The sequence below is a fragment of the Brachionichthys hirsutus genome, unplaced genomic scaffold (genome assembly GCF_040956055.1).
Source record: "Brachionichthys hirsutus isolate HB-005 unplaced genomic scaffold, CSIRO-AGI_Bhir_v1 contig_1421, whole genome shotgun sequence".
In the NCBI taxonomy this organism is placed as follows: Eukaryota; Metazoa; Chordata; class Actinopteri; order Lophiiformes; family Brachionichthyidae; genus Brachionichthys; species Brachionichthys hirsutus.
Window position 1 is genome coordinate 297,266 of NW_027180334.1, and position 22,888 is coordinate 320,153.

Consider the following 22,888-nt stretch of genomic DNA (forward strand, 5'->3'; position numbering starts at 1 on the left):
AGAGCAGAGCAAAGCAACAGACCGGATCCATCGCTCTCTCCCTTCACAGAAGGAACACAGCCCTTAATTACCTTTGATATAAACACAAATTAGTTTGGAACACAAACGGAGACTCGACTATGAGTAATATCTTCATTTATACCCCATCATGTCCAATTACACAAGACAGATCACCTAGATGCTGGATTTAACTTGTTTGCATGGAGAGAAAGGAAAAGCATAAATTGAGGAAAAACATGACAATCTTAACACAGTAGTTTCCAAACAGCATGCCATTTGTGCCATAAAGATTAGATCAAACGATCTCCTCTATGTGAATCCTTCAACAGTGTGCGCGACTCTCAGTGACGTTACCGTTCCCTTGATGTGGCCCCAATGACTACAAAGTGAGTCTTGAAGGAATTAGTGGCACTCAGTGCAAAGGTAAAGGCCATCCTATGTATATAGTACATGTATAGTACACTGTAAAGCATCTTTGAGTTTCCAGAAAAGCGCTATATAAATAAAATGCATTATTATATTATATTATAGTATGTCTACTATAACACATTAACATTTGGGCTGATGACATAAGAACAAATAACGTGAACCATCACAGAATATTCTGCATCTAGGCTTACGTTTGACATCTTTGTTTTGTTATCTGTGCTTTCCTTTTTTCTTTTAATCAGCTATGAGTGGGATCTGTGTTCGACGAACAATCTTTACAACCGCAGCGTGATCGGCTTTCAGTGAATCAGTAGAGCATAGTTCCAGGTGAAATCAGGGACGCGTGCGGTGAAGCAGCTGATTGCTGCTAATTTCAACATCGGTGTCACAAGGTGCATTTGTGACAGGTGGGAACGTGGGGTATTCAGAATTACAGTGGGGTGGTAACTTTTCTACTAAAACGTCTTGTTTTAAACTGTCATTGTCAGGTCAAAGCCTCAGCATAAAAAGGTTCAATATGGAATAATTTGTATTTTAAATCAATCAAATATGACTTAATCATGGGAATGTGAGAAGCTTGTTGTGACCTTTAGTAAAGGTTTTGTATATATTTTGCAGCATTTATCCATGCCGTCTCATCCCAATAGCTCTTTAGCACAGGAAAATGTAATAGTATGACTCAGGTTTATCTGTTAACTAAGCTGACCAAGAATGGCAGGTACACTTAGCAGCAGTAAGCGGCTGCTCTAGTGATATGCGCTCTCCTATTTTATTAGAAGTTGAATTCAACACATGCACATCATCTCCAGTAGCTGCAGAAATGTAAACCCAGATTAAAAGCTATTGGAAACCATCAAGTCTTGACAAGCAAACAGAATTGGAGACTTCAAAGCCGCACACTATGGATATGACACCACTACACATCTCATGTCATCATCTGGTGCGGTTGATGATCAACGTTCGCACCTCAGCTTGGTGTCAGAAAACAGGACTTCATTCCTGATTTAAACAGTGACTAGTCAGGACACACAAGCACACACACGTGCACACACACACATACACTCATCTTGCATAAATATGCCAATAGGTTAGCAAAGTAGAACATCTCAAAATAGAAACAAAGTACATTTAAAGCAGCCTTTATTTATATTTCACCCAGTGACGGAACAACTGACATCAGAAAATAAAAGGTGGAAACGGTCTATAGCTCAAAGAACCAAAGGAGAAGCTCTTGAGACAAATTGACAAAAGGCACCCAAGTTGTTTTGTTAAGATTAGCAGAAGCCAGGTGAGGAGTCTCCTCATAGGCTCTGCCAGCTTGGCCTCAAAATGATTGATTTTAAAACACTTGAACAATAGATGAGATGGGGATAAAGGGAGAAGAGAGTCCCTGACTAAGATCCAGGAAGGAACAATCTGTCAGCGCACATTGAATGTCATTATCAGATGACTGCCAAAAAACAGTCCGGATTATTAATGGTATTTTGCTTTCCAATTTCTTCAAAACTCCTACAAATCTTATTTAGCTGTTACACACAGAAGAGGGGAAGTGAATATTTGGTGCTACTCTGCATTGTCTTGTGTACAGTAACTCGTCTCTTACACTATAACTCTATATATCACATCAGGGATTGGTGCAGAGAGGAGAGAAGAAAAGTAAAAACGTCTTAGAGGTATTTATGATACGAGGGCATTTACTGCCAGAGTGAGTATAGCATCATGTTCTGATGATGTGACATTTTCTACGTGGAAAAATTTGGACAATCCCATTTAAAAAAAAAGATTGTTCATGCCAGCTCCCATTCAAAATCTATATGGGATAAAGAGGGCAGATATGATTGATTATTACTGTCTGCCATACCATCACAGCATTTGATCTGAAACCAATAAGGAAATGACAGAATTTCACAGACTTAACTTGAGAATTTTTGAGAGCAAATAAAGAAAAACTGAACATAATGTTAGTGTTAAACCTTCACTTCATTGGAAAAAACACATTATAGAGACATAAGGTAAAAGAGTCAATGAGGCTCTCTGTGAGGCTGGAGGTCAGGAAATGGATGCAGACACCAGCCCCAACTCAACTGAACCAAGCCCTCAGATCAGAAGACGTCTCAAGTGTAGCAATCACAGTGTGTAATGTTGCTGTGATATCATAAATCCAATAATGTCTCAGGTCTTTTTGGGGTCCTTCAATATAACAATGTCCACCTACCTGTAGGGGATCCTTCAAGCACCTCTCCTCTGTAACGCGTCTCTTTGAAGATTGGTCGGTTGTCATTTTGGTCGATGACAATGATCACTAATATTGCCGGTCCTTCCACAAGGTTTCCAGCGAAGTCTGTGGTTGAAACCTCCAGCTGTGCAGATGAAAAGAGAGAGGAATAGTTTTATAGTGAGAATGTTGTTCTGGGGGGAAGCTTATGTGTATTGTAATCTTCGTAAAACGGTCGGTGGCTGATTTGAATCCTGTAGTATTCTGCATCTCGCTGCAAGAGACAGATGATTCATCCTCTCCACAAACACCATCACAATGCGTCACCCCTTTCTCTAGCACTGGCAACAATGCTTCATTTTACCATTTGTCATAAAACGGATAATATAGTTGCAATTAGTCTATCTTTGTTTGCCATTGTGGAACAATGTCCTTGAATTACAATGATGAGATTTTCATTGAAATTTATTTTTTGTTTTGTATATATACACTATTTACATTTAATCTTTCCTCAAGATGCAAGAAAACCCTGACATATTGTTCATGTAACTGACAATAAAGATCAACAAATATCAAAATATCTTGTTTCCAAATAGCATGTTCTTTCTAACTTCTCCTCACTCTCAAGATCACTGTGTTGAAAAAAAAAAAAATCAACTGGACATTGGACTCTCATCCAAGAGGGTTCTGAATGGTAAATAAATGGAACACCCCCCACCAGCCATTCAGAACTAAAGAAGCTTTTCCTACAAGTATAGGTGACCTTTTTCAATACAGAAATCTACCATGACCAAGATGACTGAGAATCTTCAGTCTTCTATTGTCCTACACCGGGTTGGCTAGTGACAGCGCTTAATGCTAAATGCTACAATAGTAGTCCCAGCATTGGAACTTGCGACTAGAACACTTATCCGCGTATGATGCCATCCTCATGAGGTCAGCGATCTGCATCCCATAAACATGTATCTAAAGACACGTCAGGCTTAATCTGTGGCAAAAGAGACCAATTGACTTCCTTCATTCATGACGGAACATGGCTGCAGAGATTTATCAGAGGAAGACAGCTTCCTCCTTCATCTGTAATGCGTAACAACCCAAGAGTTCTCATCACAGGGGTCATCCTGCTCCGCTCCCTTTATTTCACTCCCCTCCTGTCTTCTACTTGCTTTGTCCTCCTATCCATCCATCACTACGGAGCCTGGAGTATATATTATAATAGAGGCAAATATGCGCATGCAGCTGAACTAAGTGTTTTAGGTGTTAGAAGCCTAATGGTTTCATTTTTCATCTCATCCTCCCCTTCCTTTCTCTCCTTCCTTAAGAATATATCAGGGGAGGCTTTTTGTGAGCAGGACCATTTCCCTCATAGTCTTAATCCTGTAGAATAGCTGACTCTCAACTAATGGTGTTTTCAACCCGCCATGTTTTTGTTCATCCAATTCAATGACTTGCTTGCACGCAAGCACGCATGCACACACACACACACACACACACACACACACACACACATACACACAATCTGAGGGGCATACTATTAGGCTGAAACAAGCCTGCAAGGAACTGCATGGCGGAGGAATTACTGTCCAATGCCAACAATCATATACTGTATATGCATGACTTACACTCACACAAACATTAATACATGCATAGAGTCGACTTTTACTTCTCAGCATGTCTGAGTAGTAATGAGAACAGAAGCTGGGAGGGGTGTCGTGTCACTTCATTTGAATGGGGGATTTGCCCCTACAACACAGCAATAAGATATTTGCAGGCAGATGAAAACATAATCTAAACATAGATCATATCATAACAAAGAGAAGAGTGTGATATTTAACACAAAGGCAGCCAGTTTAATACATTTAGTGGCTCTTTAGTCTGCTCTCTTTCTGAATATGGCAATCAGAAGTATGTGAGAGAGCAGGGGATTGAGTTCTTTTTTCTTTGGTTTTCTCCCTCCTTGCATATAAGACTATAATCCTTGCTATTCTGCTGTAGCTCGTTATTTTTGCGGTAACTGAGCCAAAATGCATTTCTATAAAAATAATAATGATAAATAGCTACTATACACATTTCATACCTTTGTTCACAAAGAAAGTTTTTTCTTACCTTAAATGTTTTATGTGAGAGAGTCTGAATGTGATTAAACAGCTGCCTTTGAAGCAATAAATTCTAATATATCAAATAGAATTTGCTAAAAGCAGTGAGCCCCCAGGTGATGTTTTTCTTTATAGACCTATTTGTACTTGAATAAAAAAGATTCCGCACTGGCCCTCATTCCTTAGATCCTCATCCAAATCCTCACTTTTCCTCTTATATATTTTTTTCTTAATAAATGACTGCACATAATATATACGTATAATTGTGTCTGCGCAAGAGCAACATAAAAGGCTGATTACACTTTTTTTTATCAGGATATATATGAAGGTACCATCGCTTAGCATTGAAATATGTGGAATCAGGGTTTCTAAGACCTATACTGCATTTACTCTTCACATCACCATCAGTCACTTGGGAGCTGTCAGCTCCTTAGGATGGAAAATGCAAAGTTTACCAAGGGAAGGAACCACAAACTCAATAAGAAATATTGAAAATATGTACAGTAGAAACGTTTATAAGTCCTCATTGATGCACAAGTTATGTTGACTGTGTGTGTGTGTGTGTGTGTGTGCGCGCTAGTGGTCAATTACTGGGGGTAGTCTGAGTCAGACCGGAGACATTGCATTCCTTACACGGCTCAACACTCGCCTGTTAGGGGAAATGGGGATTATGTTGCTTCTATCGCAGTAGTGGCAAAATATTTTGTTAAATTGAAAATGAACTTCCTTGTGGCATTGGTTTCAATTGGGGGGGAAATTGTTCATTAAGGGCAGCGAGGATTGGAGAAGATGGCTCAAGCTCGCACCAGATCAGTGGCAGTCATTCACAAGGGATACCGTAAACGGTTTTAGCTCCATGCTTATTGGCTGACCTCACCACATCTTTATAGTGCAGGCCTGTGACTACAAGCCATCGTGTCTGTGAATGTAAAAGCCTCAGTGCAGTTTAGCTTTCTCTCTCGCTTTCCTCCCTGCCATGTTTTCTTCTGTGTCAAGGTCGCTTGAGTGGATTTATTTGTATTTTTTTCATAACTTGATATTGGCAAAATATTATTTTTGTGTTTAGTATTTATTTGTGAACGTGTGTAAATGTAACCTAACTGTACAAGGATGAATAACAATGGCATTCCTGATTATTGTCCATTGTTTTCATTTATGTCAGAAGCAAAGATTGCCTTCCCTCTCCTCTCCTCTCCTCTCCTCCAAGGATGCATATAACTTTCTGCCTGTGTGTTTGTGCTGAAATGAGAAGCTAGGTTGATTATAGTGCAGGGATGCATTGAAGGTGGAGGTGTGAATTGAATTGGGCTCTTGGCTTTTGGTGGCAAAAGTAGAAGGAAAAGTAGCTGAGCTGGGGTGGCTTTATCGCAGCCTTACACACAGACAAGAATAAGAATAGCGCAGGGAAAGGAGAGAAAAGGGGCCCAGTCTTGCATATGGAAGTGTCTCCATTGCCATTGCCCTCATTTCAGATTCACCCAGCATGTAGATCCTCCTGAACCATTCAAGGAGTCCCCCCCTTTACTGGTGTGGTGAATTCAATCTTGGAAAATTGGGCGAAATAAGCGAAAACTGGGGCACTCAGGATATAGCTGAGCTGAAAAAGTCTGGCACTCAAAGAGTTAAGATCCCAAGTAAAAGTGCTCTTCAGTACATTCAAGGTGAATTCTTGATACCTCCAAAGGAGACTTGCTGCTCAGCTTCATGGAGAAAATATCTAATATATTTCTATCATCTTTACCCAATGTGGGCAGCTCTTCAAAACTGGTATCTTCGAATGCAGGAAACCCATGAGACTGACAGGTGTGCCGTAAGAGTTGACATGCATGTATAGTGCTGTATACTGTGCATCAAAATGAGATCGATTTGTCAGATCAGTGCGAAACCTAAGGGTGTGCCAGAGGCGGCAAAGGCTTGCGTCTTAGTACATTTTGACAATCTGACCTTGTTAAGCGATGCTGGCAGTGTCAGTGGCCATTAGATGCTAAATAGGCTTCACGAAATACAGTACATGCAATTGGAAATGACAATGAGTTTCAAGGAAGCACATTAAATCTAACGTGTTTCCTTGAAACTCACTGTGTTTAAGTCACAGCTACAGACATCAAAGAGACGTGACAAAATCGCAGTTATTCTTCGATGTCGCAATCACAGCCAGTACACTGGTGTAGCTATGGTTGTAAACCAAGGTTATTCTGCAGCACACAAAGGTGTGGTGCTTATTTCCTCAAATATATTTTAATAGTGCTGAAAATATATCTCCCTTAGAGAAACTCATTCGGACATGGGGATCTTATTTTCTACTGATGTTGGCGTAAGACAAATGTGATGATTATCACAATATCACTATTAATGTGCTCACTCTGGCTATTAACATGATGTTAGATGGACTGTAATCTGTCAGATGCAGACAAAATGCACAATCAAATGTGAAACTGTTCTGTTACGAACTGAAACAAGCAACATCGTAACACCACCCGGTCTTCAGAGCGCTGAAGATCGAAGACATCAGTTTCCGTCGCGTCGTGTTTAGATACTCTCTTACGAAGACGCATCTTCATGTCAGTTATTATTTATCTATTGATCTACCTTCCTAATGGGCTCTCGACCTTTCCGGGCCTGTGATCGAGCATCGCTCACACAATCAGCAAGTATTGTTTATCCTGAAAATCCCTTATTTGGTCTGATTGAGGTGAAAGGATGGCAAAATTGGTCTGGTGGTGTCTCCGGCACCTTCTTTTGACAAGACTGAACTACATCAACTATTAGATGGATTTCCATATTGCAAAATGTACTGATGACAATTTGAGGAATCGTGAAAACCATCCAACCATCAGAGCAAATCTATTAGCAAATCAATTTCGGAGCAAAAAATAAATACATTGCTCTTGGTTCATGGGGTTGTGTTGTGTGTGTGGATTTTTATTTCTGTCAGTATCTCTGGGTCGCTGATCACAAATGTTCCTCATTACATGGAAAGGAAATACACCGTTGGGATGTCAAAGAAGATATAAATAGGTGGTCATTTGAGAGGGGGAGGGGATTAAATGAAAGATGGAAGGTGAAAAGGACTGTGGAAGTTAAAAGCATAGAGAAGATAGAAAATGATAGAAAAGGTCTTTCATTCAGTTGAAAGATAAAAAAATAAAAAAATAATCCTGCTTCTGAAAGGTGTTGAAACAGTCACAAAGGCTCTCCCTGGTAGATCACAGAACAAAATAGCCACATTCCTCTTCTAAGGCATGATTCAATATCCTTTTGTTTGGTGTTGAAGGGACTGTTCCGGAGGGCCAGTGGAAAACCGTGTCTCTTTCTGTCTCTCCCACTTCTATTGTAATGCTTTATATTTGACCACTCAGGTGTCCTGGATAAGTGCACTCAGCGCTGAATGAGGCCGCAACACCATTATCATCCACCGCAACACCATTATCATTCACCGCAACAGTTGAGGGCCTGTTGCGGTGGAGAGATACAATGTTTCGGTAATGAGAAACAAACCAATAAAGGAGGGAATGCGCTATAACTCTTGCTCATTCTATTCAACAATCTATTTTTATCTTTCTGTGTGTCAATCTTTTTCATGGAATGTTATACTAAAGTATGGTATTTTGTTGCAGGCAAGAATCAAGTGAAAAGAAAAGGCAAAGCACAGGGCTTTAAAAAATCTGGCAGACAGAATAGTGTTGTATGGGACCAGTATCCCAAATGCTGATGTCTGTATGACCAACTGAAGAACAATTCATCAGTGACTCTGTTTAAAGTGTCAGAAGAGGAGGTAAATACCAGCAGTGAATTGATTCCCCCCGATCTAAAAACTGTTCCTGGGATGCTGAAGATTCATCAGGTGACATCCTCAAAGCCAGGAGTCATCAACACACGGGAGGTATCTTGCTTTTGTGGGGTTTTTGAAATAAACATTCATTTAAAAATGGTATGTGTTTAAATGTGTCAAATATGGTTGGGTATCAGACCCATTGTACAAAATGTGTATGTTATCATTTACAAAAGTAATTAAATAAACAAAATTGTAAATCCTCACAAATGTTTTGGTAATGAGAATTAATAGGAAATGACATTAAATTAAAACATTTTAAAATGTATCTCTCCAGAGTTATATATAGGTTTTAGCATGAGTAATAAGAGTCTACTGTAACAATGGCCAAAAATAATCATTTTTAACCATATATTTCATGTAATGTTAAGTTGCGGTAATGATAATTTGTTATGGGGTTCATCTAAAAAACGTCGATAAACACATAGGCAATATTCTTTTTTAATTCTGAAAATATACTTTTTAGTTAGTTCACCCCATAATCTTATATGTACAAAAAAAAATATTCAAGGGCATGTTAAAAATTCTTATGCTTGACACCTAAATCTTGATTTCATGAGAATCACCCAAATGTAAGGATTCATTTTGATTAATATAAAAATGAATGCATCAAAAGTTTGACGGGTCTGTTCAAAATATAGTGAGTACTAAAATTATGTCATGTTTGGAATTAAGTGTAAAAAGTAGATATAAAATGACCACTGAGCTCTGTTATTAGCTCATGTTAAAACCTGTATACATATTTGGCCTCTTTCTTTTTTGCAAATACACAACAAAATATTAAGTTAGGAGCTTTGTCATAGGGACGGAAATCTCTGGTCTCTGTCCGAGTCGATTTGTGTGTTAATACGCTTGTCACGATCGGATTCAATCAAGATACATCTGTTAAAACCTCAGATGCAATGCAATTCGATTTAAACACTTCCCACAATGCATCTGGATTCAGCGTTGCCTGGTCAAGATGACGTGATTCAGTTGGTTTCAGTATTTTCTGGTTTTTTAGGTTTATATGTACTCTAGACTATAAACAATACATTCGTTACTGTTACTGTTAATTAAATACATTTAATTAAGGGTGTAATTAAAATACATTTAATTAACAGTAACATAACCAGGGTTTATGTAGCTAGCTGCAAGTCCAATTTAATGCTTTTTAATTATATTTTAATGCCCAAATACTATATTTGCCATAATCACATGTGCATGTTCCTTAAGATTGACAAACACTCCATCAGAGGAATGAGGAAAAATTTATATATTCAGCTGGCAGACAGAATTGGCAGCAGTGAGCCCTCAGGTCAAGCGGCAGGGCATTGACTGGTTAATCAGGTTATCTCAAAGTATGTAGGCGTATGGCAGAATATCATCCACCTCCAAGAGTTGAATGATCCTGGCCTGAAGGAGAGGCTAGACATCATACAAAGATGTCGGAACATTCAGGAAAAAAATCTTTCTACACTACAATGTGATAGCGCGCTTCAAAGAAAGTTTCATTTTGTTGTGCAATTTATTTGAAGATTGTTTACATTTTAAAATGTATTGTCAGAGCTAAAAGTTAATTTGGAGCCCAAAATGGCAAAGCTGTTGTGAACATAGTTGACGAGTAAAATTGTGAGTGTGAAATGACATCATAAACCAAAGCCATCATTAGTTGCGACCAATGGCGTGTGACCTTGCAGTATGAAAGTTTTACGGTTGTATTTCCTAAAGGTAATAGCTATTATGGTGGCTCAAGGATTGTTTTTTGCTCAGGGACCTTGTGATAATCGTTTCCATGTTGAGTGTGTGTGTGTGTGCGTGTGTACTTTATCTCTTGCCCACATACAAGGACTAAGTGTACATCAGGGATGTTTTCTTGTGTGCAGGACAGCATGTCTTCTCTCCAAAGCCCAGGAAATTACAGTCCAGCCAAGCAGAAAACAGGAGTGGGATTTGGACAACAGTCCTCACCTGTCATTGGCCCCAGGCTCTTGAAGGAACACCTACTGTACATGAGGAATACACGGTGGCTGCATTTTCATACAGCCACCGCGTGTGTATATATATAAGGGCTGTCAAATTATTGCATTCATTGCGATGAATTCATACATTTTTTTACTTTGTCAGATTGTCTCACCTATATTGTCAAGGCTTCCGACAACTACCACTATCGGTGTTACTACAAAGAGAGCTGGAATAAGAAGTAATTTCCATGAGAATGATATGTCACATCTGAGGATGCCACTGTTTGATGCCTCCTCAGTCGACTGGCAGCTTTTGTAGAGTTCTTTTGGGTTCTTAGTGACCCCTTTGCCACTGTGTTCTGTGGTTTGACAGAATATATGCAGTAGGGTGAGGTGCCTTTTAAATCTACTGTTTAATAGCTTCACAAGCATGAAAACTACAAGGCACACAAGCTGGAGAAGCAAAACTTGGACTGTTACCAAACATCGAGAGGAGCAGTTTTAAATAAAATCTTAACTGAAAATGAGGTTTAAAAAAAACCATAAACTCAACTCATAATTATCTGACAACTGCTTCCTGTGTCAGGAAAAAAAAATGAAATAAAGCTTTAACTTCATAAATAATAATAAAGACCACAGCAATATTTGTAGAATGGGTGAATTGTCTACCTACAATTTCAGCATCTCCTACATGAGCATGTAGAAAGGACCCAGCATTCCTTATTGTTGCAATGGCCTGCATTACTGAGGGTCAATGCTCACCTTGTGTAAACAAGACTGTTATTTATCCCTTCATGTTGTGTCCCTCTTTTGTTCTGAGCCAATTAGAGCCGTTACCCGCCGCTCTCGACCAGACCCAGGTTTGTCATAATCACAGTGATAAGCCCCACACTCCTCTTTGCCTCTCTCCCTTTCTGTCCATTTTCCATTTCATTAACATTCATTTTCAGCCTAATTGATCTTAATAAGAAAATAATGTTTGACATTAAATCCTCATGAACTTGTGGGCCAGCTGATCACAGCGTCTGTCTTTTTCCACAGTGAACGCTTCCTTTGTCTGGGCTCAGTTTGTTTGCCTTTCTTGTGGTTCCTGGTTTCTGCTTTGACAGAAGTTTAGCTGTGCTTTTCTGTGTTGCCAAGATTAGCATTTTTTTTGTGTGTTTTCACTCACAACAGTCTGGCAGCCATACTTTCCAAACTGATTTAATGTACATTGACCTTGAAGAGAGGATGATGCATTTGTTTGCCAATATCAACCAATCATCATGATTATACTGTAAAATAGGGATTAGAAAGAATGCAGAAAGTGCAGGGTCTGTTCAATACAATCTTGGCAGTCTGATATATTGCTATTAATTGACAAAGACACGAAAGGAGGAGTTCACATTTGGTAGTTTATTTATGATTAGCAATAATCCAGAACATGAGGGGCCACATTCTCCGGTAAAGAAAGATGTGATTTGATTTCAAAATAATCCTGGATCTATGGATCATAGACTTGACTATTGTCTCATGTGATGCAGAGACACTAATACAGATTACACCAGCTTTAACAGAAAATACAAGGAGGTTCACTTTGTCTTGTATATTTTTAAAAAAAACCTTTAAAGTAATAGAAACTTTAATTTACCTCTGAATATTTCATGCTTCGTTATTTAATGAGACTGGGACAGCCTGGAAAAGACCACGGGGACTTTGTGACTGGTCATGACTGCGACAGTCTACGCTGAAAAGAGGCCAGCATGATGATACAGAACAAAGCTAGTCGGCTTTGGAAGACAAAAAAAGCCCCATTTCTTATTATTATCTAATGAGTTAATGAGAGGCCTTTATTCACAGCACGGGTGCGCTACACATGCACAGTGTGTGTAGAGACCAGGATTCCACTTTGCCTTGATTTTTGCTATCAGTTTCAAAAAAATGATTATGATTGCATAATTAGTGTTGGCAGATAATTCTCTCCAGGCTGTTGAAACAATGGCTTATTAGCCTGGCCCAGTTTTCACACTATGAAATAATTACTTAGCCATTGACTGAAGCCCTCAATTAAATGTCTTGCTTTTATGGATGGACAAAATCAATCAGAGGCCTTTTGGAAGGTAGTCTTATTTCAATCTGGTGTTGGCAAGCAGATCTGTAATTTGTTGCAGTTAAAAACAAAATCTGCATCTTCTTTTCGGTGACTTATTGCTACTTTAAGACGATCTGCATGGTGGAGCGATGAGACAAGATGAATATACTAAATCTCTTTGTTCTTTGTCTTAGCTGTCTTACTTTCTGACTGACAGCTTCAATAAAGCCTCTATCTTTTTAAACCAATGCCAACATAACAATGATACCAACAGAGAGGCTTATTTTCCAAAAATGTTCTACTGTATTATGGCATATTAAAATCATCAGCAGGATGCAAGTATTGGACAGTCACTTTTTCTTTTTTCTTTAAAGAAACATCAGAGGTAGCCAAGATGCGGATGAAGACTAACATCGATCCAGAAGCCTTCACAATTATTTACAGAACATTAACAAATTGCAGGAGCCTGTAAGAGTTTATTTTCATTCTTTAAAGGTCAGCCAAACCAACACATAGCACATTCCTAATAAACATCAGCACGAGAAACAGGGCCAGTCCAGCCTATATGCAGCTGCTTAGGGCCCCCTGGCCACTCTGCTTGTAGCACATTGTCTACCTAACAACGAAAGAGGCAACGCATCACCAATGACTTATTGATGCCGGAAGTCTGAATCTGTGAATATCTTTCCAACTTTGCCAAACCATCATCAATCTTCATAGCATGACAGAGTGGCAAATAAATCTGAACTAATGATTTCGAGAAGTACTTCATAAAGCAGTATACCTGTAGCAAAACATACTCGATACATTTTGCAAGTTTATAAAAATGTGCAATACCATAGAGAGGTGTCTGAACATAGGGGTGCAAGTAGGTTGAAATGTTCTATACCGTCTGAACTTAGGGGTGTCTGACTATTGAGTGGACCCCATAACAATCAACTAAGGCACTTGGTAGTTAGGCATGTTTAAACACAGCAAAAACTGTAAAAACAGATAATTTAAAAACTATTTTATTAAACAAGTAAGTGTTGGCACTCTGGGCTCGAGCATATTGTGAAGTGGCATGCGTCATGAAAAAGTTGCCGATCCCTGAGAGAGAGCGAGATTGACCGACGGACAGACAGACAGACAGATAGATATTTGCACTTCAGCACTGATTAAATATTCTTGTAAGAAACAAAACAAAACAAAAAGCAGATCCAATAAAGAAATCAAGTGGAAATCCTGCACTGTTAGATATAATTGAAGAAGATCTATGTGGCATGAAGGTTCAATGATGTGAGGGAATCGTAGCCAGAAAAAATAATTTGTTTGGGTAGGTGGCAGATGGATCACTATTTATTTCCCTATCCGGAGTAAGATATTGTTCATTTATAAAGGAGACTGCAGCTGATGTCTTCTTCTCGAAGGCCATTCCATCTATTTACTAGATTATTCATGAGACACAGCAATGCTCATTTACTGAGTGTCAAAGGTGCATGTAAACAACCTGAATCAGACCTTAACCACTAAAAGCCATTATCCTGCCTTCACCAATGCAAGGATGCATGCATGCATACAATGGTGCCAAACTATTGACAACTGAGCTATGATTTTAATATTTGATGTGTATACTCAACAAAAATGTTCAGTAACATGGATTTAAAGGTATTTGTGAACACATTTTGAGGGAGAAGCCTTTTCTGAACATTATTATCTTACATATTTTACCTCACGTTTGAAAAATGAAACCTGAAACAACAGTGTTGGATTTATATTTTTTGTTGAGCATATTTATTCCTACATTCTCTTCTGTTCATATTTGTGAATGATATCACAAGAGCTGTTTTGGAAAAACAGGTCAGAGAAACTTTATTTAAAAAATATATTTTTTCTGTTTTTGTTTGCCTCTCTTTTCCGGGGCAATAGCTTCATCAAGCAGGAAACCTGGAGGGCACCAGACCCAGCAAGAGCCTCAAACAGCCTTTAATCGTCTTTTATCACAGAGAAAACTACCAGCGTCTAATCGATAGCATTAATTCAGCCTTGAAAAAGAAGAAGGCCCATCCATTCCCAAATAACACTGCTAATATTCAGTCTGTATGTTGTGTTACAAAATCAAAGTGCTCTTTCAAATATCGAGGCCAAAGTGTTCTCTGCTAGTTTGAAGGTCAGACTATATTGTTTTTAAACTAGTAAATTACTACAAGTCTGACACAACAGCATCAGTAAATAAAGCTGCAAAACTTCAGGCACATGGAAACTGACAAGGAAACAATATACAGTGGAAGCTCGGTTCTCGAACGACTCGGTAGTCAAACAAAAAAATGTAGTTTAAAATGCCTCGGAAGTCAAACTCATTTCCGGAGTTCGAACACCCGAGTAGAGTCGAGGAGAACCGAAGACATGCAAATGAAGGCGGAGTCGACCCGAGTGGGTTCAGATTGAGTCGACCTGCTGTACGGGGGAAGACTGTGTGCTAATTTTTGGCTTTGTGTGCGTGCTTTTCGATTTTTTCTGTTTAGCCCTTAGTCTTGGATCCAAAGAAAGGCAGCAGTAAAACTACTGGAAAAGAAAAAAGGAAAGTGGTGAGAACAACTGTTGAATTGAAGAAAGAAATAATCAGCAAATATGAAAATGGAGTATACTTTTGTTTTTCTATTCTGACAACAGCCAGATTTATGTACCGCTAAAACAGGAATTTGGATTCTGTACAATGCAGCTCTTGACATGCATTGAGGAAGTGAAACATTTCACTGAGTGGCTTCCTCCACTGTTGATTTTGGTCATGAAAAAAACGTAAAAGTTGGGACAGGTGGCCTGAAAGAAAAGATCGTAGCTCTGTCTACACGCACACACACACACACACACGCACTGACCTGGTAAGAATCAATGGCCTCCCGGTCCAATGAGCGGCTGACTGACACATCTCCTGTGTCAATATCAATGGTGAAGAGGCCTTTGGGATCCCGATCAGCACCAGGTCCTGTCAGGCGGAAGATATGGTTCCTCGACATCTCTGCTGAAATAACCTGCAGGGCAAAGACACACATCAACAACTGTAAACCTTCGCTCTCATTTAATTCTAATCTCACTCTATATTATGAATCTAAAAATAACTGAAATAAGGCTTTTCTTTTTTCTTTTTTTCAAACCTCAAATTACTAAATGCCACACTAATTACAATTCATTGTCATATACCTTGGGGAAAAATAACTCACTGTGAATGGCCATGGAAACAAAAGTTCAAAGATTCTGATTTGATTTAATCAGTTGGAATATTCAATTCATGTAAACTAAGAATGCTAATGTATGTATAATGTAATGTAAGAGCACAAGAGACATACATAATAAGGAATGGAAGGTTTTCATTTGAATGAAGAAAGTGGAAAACATAAAAACAAAACTCTTTAAAGGTTCAGGGGTGACATTGTGTTTATTCTCACTTTGTTGAGACTTTAATGAGGACGTTTGAGGCCATTCCATTGTTCCCAAAAATTAAAATGCTGTATTGCAGATGTGCTAATGTTGATGTGTACTATCACCTTAATGAACAAGTGATCCTATTCTCAGACAGTAGGGATCTGATCCCAAATAGCTCTACTTACATGAGACTGCCATCGCCAGGAGAAGTAACAGGTACACCGGAAAAGCAAGACAGAAAACACAGCATGTTAGACTAACACAGAACACGAAAAAGCAGCACTGTTAGCAATACAGGCAAATGCAAAAGCATGATAAAATAATAAACCAAAATAGTTCAAGATTGATCCATAGACATTAATATTTTCTGTGGGATGATTATCATAAAGTCTCCCATATATCCAAAACTTAGTTCTAGTTTAAAGTGTGAAAACCCAAAAATCAGCGTGAAAGTCAGAGTTTTATCCTCATAATCGCCATTATACTGAGTTCAAAGTGATGGAGCGCCACAGCAAACACCAAAAATAGTGTTACTTTTGTAATACCTGTATTATCCCTTGAAGCATTCAGCTACCAGTACATGCTGAAGCTGGAAGCTCCACCATTAAGACCTCCCTATTGGCTTTAGGTCAGTCAATGTGTCAAGGATCTAAACGGTGCCTCAGCTGTGTGTCTCATGATCAGAAGCGTGCCACGAGGTCACCCTTAATGAGGGTGCACTTCCTTGAAAGAGCATGGGATACGAGACTGCAGTGCCTATTGCAGACGAAGCCTGAGCCCTTGCAGCCTCTCCAAAGCACTCATTTATCTCAATGTCTTGCATTATGCTCCCCCTTTTTTCCCTCTAGCTCATGGGCCTTGCTTGTTACTTTGCCACTTTCGTGCTCTTCTACTGAACATCGATATATCATTTTGAATCCATCGTCTCCCTCTCTTTCACATGGACTCCCTTCGCTCTTTTGGTTTGTCACACCACATGATGAGAGGGAGACATGTTGAAAAGAATAAAACAGACACGGGCAGACATTATTTGAGGACGAGACCTTTATACTCAAACTATTTCCTCTTTTCTGTCCCCTACTGCTCTTGCCATGATTTTCTTTTCAGTCTAACACATTTCACCCTCCTTGTCTTCTCAGAATTGTTTGCTTCAAAAGTTCAAAAGTAGGGCTTTTTTTTTTATTAGTTTAAACCCCAAATACAGTTAGTCAATTATTTAGCATTTTCCATATATTCATAGCGTGTGTGTACATAAACACACATACACAAACGCAATAGCTGTGATTTAGGACAGATATATTTTGGAGTCATAATCACAGTGGTAGTCATCACCTGCTGAGAGTGACAAACTAGGTCAGATGAAGAACCCCCTCCCCCAATAGGGAAAAAAAGCATGAGGTGCAACATTAGTCAGATTCACAGACGGCTGTGTGTCAAACTTGGATAGATGTGAGGGGAGGGGAGGAAAAAAGATTATTGATGTGCATGGAGGACGGGGGAAGGATACAGGATGAGCGAGAAAGAGAGATGGGGAGATTGATGAGAAAGACACCAAAGTTCAACAGAAGGAAGTCAAAAAAATGTTTTAGAAGAAGTTAAGTGTGATTCGGAAACATCTCTGTGGGGGAGAAATATGAAATCTACACGGCACATACACACAACAGACCGACTTCATGCATGCTGGCATGGAAACGTGCACCCAGTGGCTTTGTCACCACTAAGTATATCTCCCTCTGTTTGTGTGTGTGTGTGTGGGAGGACTGATGGGTGAATCTCCCCTCTTTCTATCAGCTCTCATTACCAACCGAGCAGACTTAAAAGACTGTCAGGTTTGCGATACTGCGGAAGGATGACAGGTGTGGCACAGCTACATGACGCCAAACACCTCCAAGCACAGGGAGGAAATGAGCAAGGAAACAGATAGACCAGCACCACAGTGTGCATCAGATGGATTGTGTGTGTTTAAACCTTAATGACACCATTTGCTGTCTGTATTCCTGTCAGATGTGAGGATTGCAAAGAAGAAGAAAAAAAAGTGAGAATAGGCAATATGGTTAAGGAGAAATATGTGAAGCATTTTCTCAGAAAGTCAGGAAAAGTAAACTTTTGTAACGCAGTTGATGTGTGAAAAATTAGAAAACAAATATGAAGTGCTAAGCAAAGTGTGTATAAGTTGGTACAGAGAAAATATCCCACTGAATACTCCTCTGCTTTGTTTTGGTCTTTCTCTACCAAGGTCACACAGCCAGCCTGTGAATGGCATTCCGCTGTAGAAAATGGTGCAGTTAAACGTGAAGTTCAACATTTGCTGTGTGAAATTCTGCCTATGAAAAGTAGCTTCCGTCCACAAAATCCAGCCAGTCCTTGTAATACGTTACTTCTTTCTTTTCCTCCCCACATTCATTTCAAGGTGACAACTCATTTATATTGTAATTCGCTATCCCGCAACCATCGCTAATTTTGAACATTATGGTCAAAACAAAATATATATTTTGTGCTTAAGCTAAGAAAAATCATCTGTAGCATATTAAGAAATCAGTCAATTCTCGAGAGTTCACACTCAACAAAATGCTGTTTGTTTGCGCCGCTCATCAAAATGGATTTTGCATCTGCTCAGGGGAGTCAGGGGTCCAGGCACAAATTGGAATTTGCATCAGATGGCTTTAACTAACTGTAGGCAAAGATCCACCACAAACGGGCATGATTAACATGCTGAAAGACAGATGGAGTGGAAATGGCAGAAACTTTCTTCCTAAAACAATTAAGAGAATCAATTAGACTAAATGACTCGGCCCACAGCTGCCTGCTTTCCGATGTTGAAATATCTCGCAAGACAGCTCCCCCACTTCCTGCTTCTGAGTTCAGATGCCCGGTATTGAATGACTGCTTTGGTGAGAGGAGGAGCAAAAATAATGAGCAGAAAAATCAATAAAGCGCAGTGGAGAAAATAAATGCAAGGTCACGGGATACGTAAGAGATGACGACAAAGCATGGAACGGATGACAAACAGCAGGTAGAGGGCAGCGAGCCGGAGCAAGGACTGACAGGTGGAGGAAATCAGTTTATACTCAGCACTGAAATAAATGCACAAGGGTGCCAGAAGCATTTATTCTCCTTAATAATATTACGCGGGCCTACAGTCAAACTAGGCCCACATTTCTCCCACCAACAGTACTTTATTTAGCTGTCATGTCAAGTCAGACACATTGAGTTGATTTGTGAGATGGACCCTCAAGTAAGGCAGCTTCAACATTTAATGACGGAAGGTTTCAGCCAAGCATAGAAGGTAAAGTTTACTTTATAGATTAATGGGTTTGAATTGCATGCTTCTACATCCAAGATGTAATTTTTTTGTACACAATTGAATGGTGTGATTTTTTTGCAAATTAGTGAATAAACTGGATAATACCTTTTACTTAAATCATAGAGCATGAAAGGACATTAAATCTCCTTTATTTAAGATCTGCTTTGCAGTTAGGATTCTAAACGCAGCTAAGTCTTTTACTTAGATTGTTGCCTGTTTAAGCATCACGCTTCTGCAGGTGTGAAATCAATGAAAAGACTAAAACACATTTGTTGCGAGGGAACAAAGACAACTTCAACATAGAGGATACTGGACTTCTAAAGTTTGTCTTCTTAAAAAAAAGGTTGATTATTAACCAAATGTGATTGGCCCGTTTTAGACAACATTCTATACATCATGCAGTTGATGCAGTTCTCCAGTTTCTGCATCAATGATTGATTTCATCATGAAAATACATACATTCGAGACTGAAATGACTTCAACCAAGTTGAACATTCAGGCATATCAGTTTCATTGCAGCTGCTGTGTGCGGATCATGGTCCCCTGAGGGAGGGCAGGGGAGAGACCTCTATATCAAAACAATTCCACAACTGGCAGGAGGTGTGACATAAACAACAAGGTTCTCACCCTGCCCTTGTGAGTCATACTGACAGCAAAATCACCAACACACACACACTGTCCTTGCATGCACATCCACTCACACACTCATAAGTGTCATACCGTAGCCCTTCTGCTCATCTCCCAGAGAGGAGGGAGCATGAAAAATGAATGGCTGCTATAAGGAAGTGGTAGGTTGCATGAAGTGGAAAGCTATTGGTGTGGAAAATCAATTTCACCAAGTCATCAACATATAGGCTACGTTTGGTAAAATAGCCCACATTAGACTCTCTTCTCATACGAAACTGTGGAGGTAGGAGGAAGGATATGAAAGGAGGATGGGTGGAATTTGCAGCAGGGGGTGATATGGTAAGAGATCATACTGGAGGGAGAAATAAAATATGCACATTATGCATCCACTTCCTCACTGGAATGTGTAAAAGTACTGCAATGGCTTTAATTGTTGTAGTACTTTAGTACAGTAGTACTGGCCTGGTCTCGACCGGTTTTGATCAAAAATCCCGAGTCCGCCCTGCCTTTGATTCTGAGATGAGACCCTAAAAAAGTGGTCTCAAGACAAAGACCGATCTCGAGACCTACAACACTAGTCTCAATTTTTAAAGTTTCCTACTGACAGCTGGGAGGGTGTAAAGGCTTTCTATTCTATTTCTATTCTATTCTATTCTATTCTAAAACTCGAGAATAACAAATAATTACATTTAGTGATGCTATGGAGTATTGTAAAAATATTTCTACTTGTCAGTTTAATGAGGCTAACTGAGAGTAAGAAGTCTGTGTCCTTTGGGGAATTATATGTTCATCCACAACAAGAGGTTTGTCTTCAGGTCTCAATTAAGTGGCGTCTTACTGATATTAATAAAAAAAAAAAAATGTCTGTCTATCTATCTACAGTACATATTGCTAATGTTAGCAGGCCTGTCCTATCATGTGATTTTTATAGATATGAAACAAAAGATAACAGCTCGCGTTAACATTATGACTCATGATCATTCACTTTTGTCAGATAATGTCATTTATTCAACCTGTCACAGAACATAAACCAAATGTAAATAATCAAAAAGTTTAACCACACTTGAAACAAAAATATCCAACAATTTCAATACTTGAAAACAAAACACTCTGCTCTGTTTGAGTACTGAAGTTAATAATGTACCTGCTTCCTAATGTATTGATTTAATTTATCTCACTGAATAAGCTGTTTCTTATTCATCCATGCTGTTTGAGGATTTCTGGATTTGTAAAAATTTTCAAAAAAGGATCTTAATGAGAAAGAAAAAAGCTTCATTCCCTTCAAATAACTGTAAAAACCCAATTTTCCAGGACTCAGGACTAACAACAGACCATTGATCTCAGACTGATTTTTAAATGAAAACAAATCCAAGCTGTGTACTCTGTTTCCAAAACATATTCCCATGACTGTTTGCTAATTAACTTAAACAGGAGAACACATGCTTTGACTTGATTTCACTTGTCTTGGAAATTCACAATATCAAAATTGATACAGGCGCCACCCAAGTGGAAAAGTGGAAAGAATTTAGAGATGGAATGGTTTATTCTCCTCTAGTGTTACAGTACTTACATCTGCAACTGTGTCTGTATGCTTCTTTACAGTTCAATGCAAAGAGCCACAATAAGAGTCCTAATATTATACTGAAGTAGAAAATTCAGTATATAACTTGAATGATGTTATGCAGGTGACATTGAGGTCTACGTTGCTGCATCCTGATTACAGAGACGATATTGAAGAAGTAAATAAAAACAGAAATGTAGCAGTGAAAACCTTTCTGTAGATTTATGACGGTTAAAAAGCCCACCTCTTGTCTTTGTATTAAGTGGCTATTAATGAAAGCTTTTACTGTTTCAATCATCACAATAAAACAATGCTTACATCTAATGTGATGTCTAGACCAGGAATTTGTCATAGTGAACCCATTATTTCACAAGAGTGCTTGTCTGAAGGATTGCTTGCAATGCCTTTTAGTATAGTGCTGTGTGGTTCGCATACATGTACCATCCACCATGGATGCTTTCTATTATGCGGTGCTCTCAAGTCAAGAGCAAAAAAAGCCAACGCTATTCTATTAATGTGGCCATGTCAGTATTTTGTCTGACTGATATTTAATGCATTGCAGGTGTTTTATATTTAACTATGAGAGGAATCATCAACCAGGATGAGACATGATCTCATTGCAATATTAAATTCATCATTATTCACATCAGAAGTGCTAAGGGTGAGCAATACAATGCAATAGCTAGAGCCTTGTTCTGCAATACAGACAGAAATAAGAAAGGTTTTTTCCCCAATGATACCTTCCATATTGTTCAATACCATAGCACAATACAAAAGTCACAGTTTGTGAAACACTATGAGATATTCTACTTCCATGCAACACAAGTCTGTTTTGATGCTTTTATCTAACTGACGTAAATGAGAAATGGATACACTTAAATGAGAAATTGTTGCAAGTGAATAGAGTTTGACACTTTCCCTTTGTTTACTATATTAGTCTAAAGTAATGTGGAGAGATTAGCCTTAAAATAATATGGTTAGAATTGGCCCTCAGTGAGTTTATACCCAAGTAACTCAATGATGTCCACAATATAAAAAGCTGCACTGAAACCCTGCTCGCAAAAAAATCAATGTAAGCAAACGTTATTGACAGTAGATCAATGAAATAATAAAGTATGAAGTCAAAGCAAGTTATTAGCTTTGATAGCAGTGAATGGAAATGATTTCATGAGTCCATTTGATGCTTGTCTGTGAAGTGATTCTAGATCTTAAAGAAATATCATCTTTCTACAGTTTAGGCTCTTTCTTAGAGCTCCAATCAAATTACACCTCAAATCCATTTTGAATTTGTTTTCCTATGCAGCTGCGTAAAAAGTCACATACCAGATCATATGTCTGTTTTGGATTAAAGACATGTAAAAATTAGCAAAAGGGCATCAATTTGAAAAAGTTTCAATAACGCATACGT

General features: G+C 38.8%; 1 protein-coding gene across 1 annotated transcript in view; it reads right to left on the bottom strand.

Moving 5' to 3' along the window:
* The window catches only part of LOC137913549 (cadherin-13-like), a 126,559-nt gene that overhangs the window by 82,295 nt on the left and 21,376 nt on the right, over nt 1-22,888 (bottom strand). Inside the window, exons 5-7 of the mRNA XM_068757193.1 lie at nt 16,174-16,179; nt 15,445-15,597; nt 2,645-2,789 (exon numbers count right to left, since the gene is read on the bottom strand). Of these exons, the coding sequence (XP_068613294.1) occupies nt 2,645-2,789; nt 15,445-15,597; nt 16,174-16,179 (304 nt within the window). The remainder of the gene's footprint in view (nt 1-2,644; nt 2,790-15,444; nt 15,598-16,173; nt 16,180-22,888) is intronic.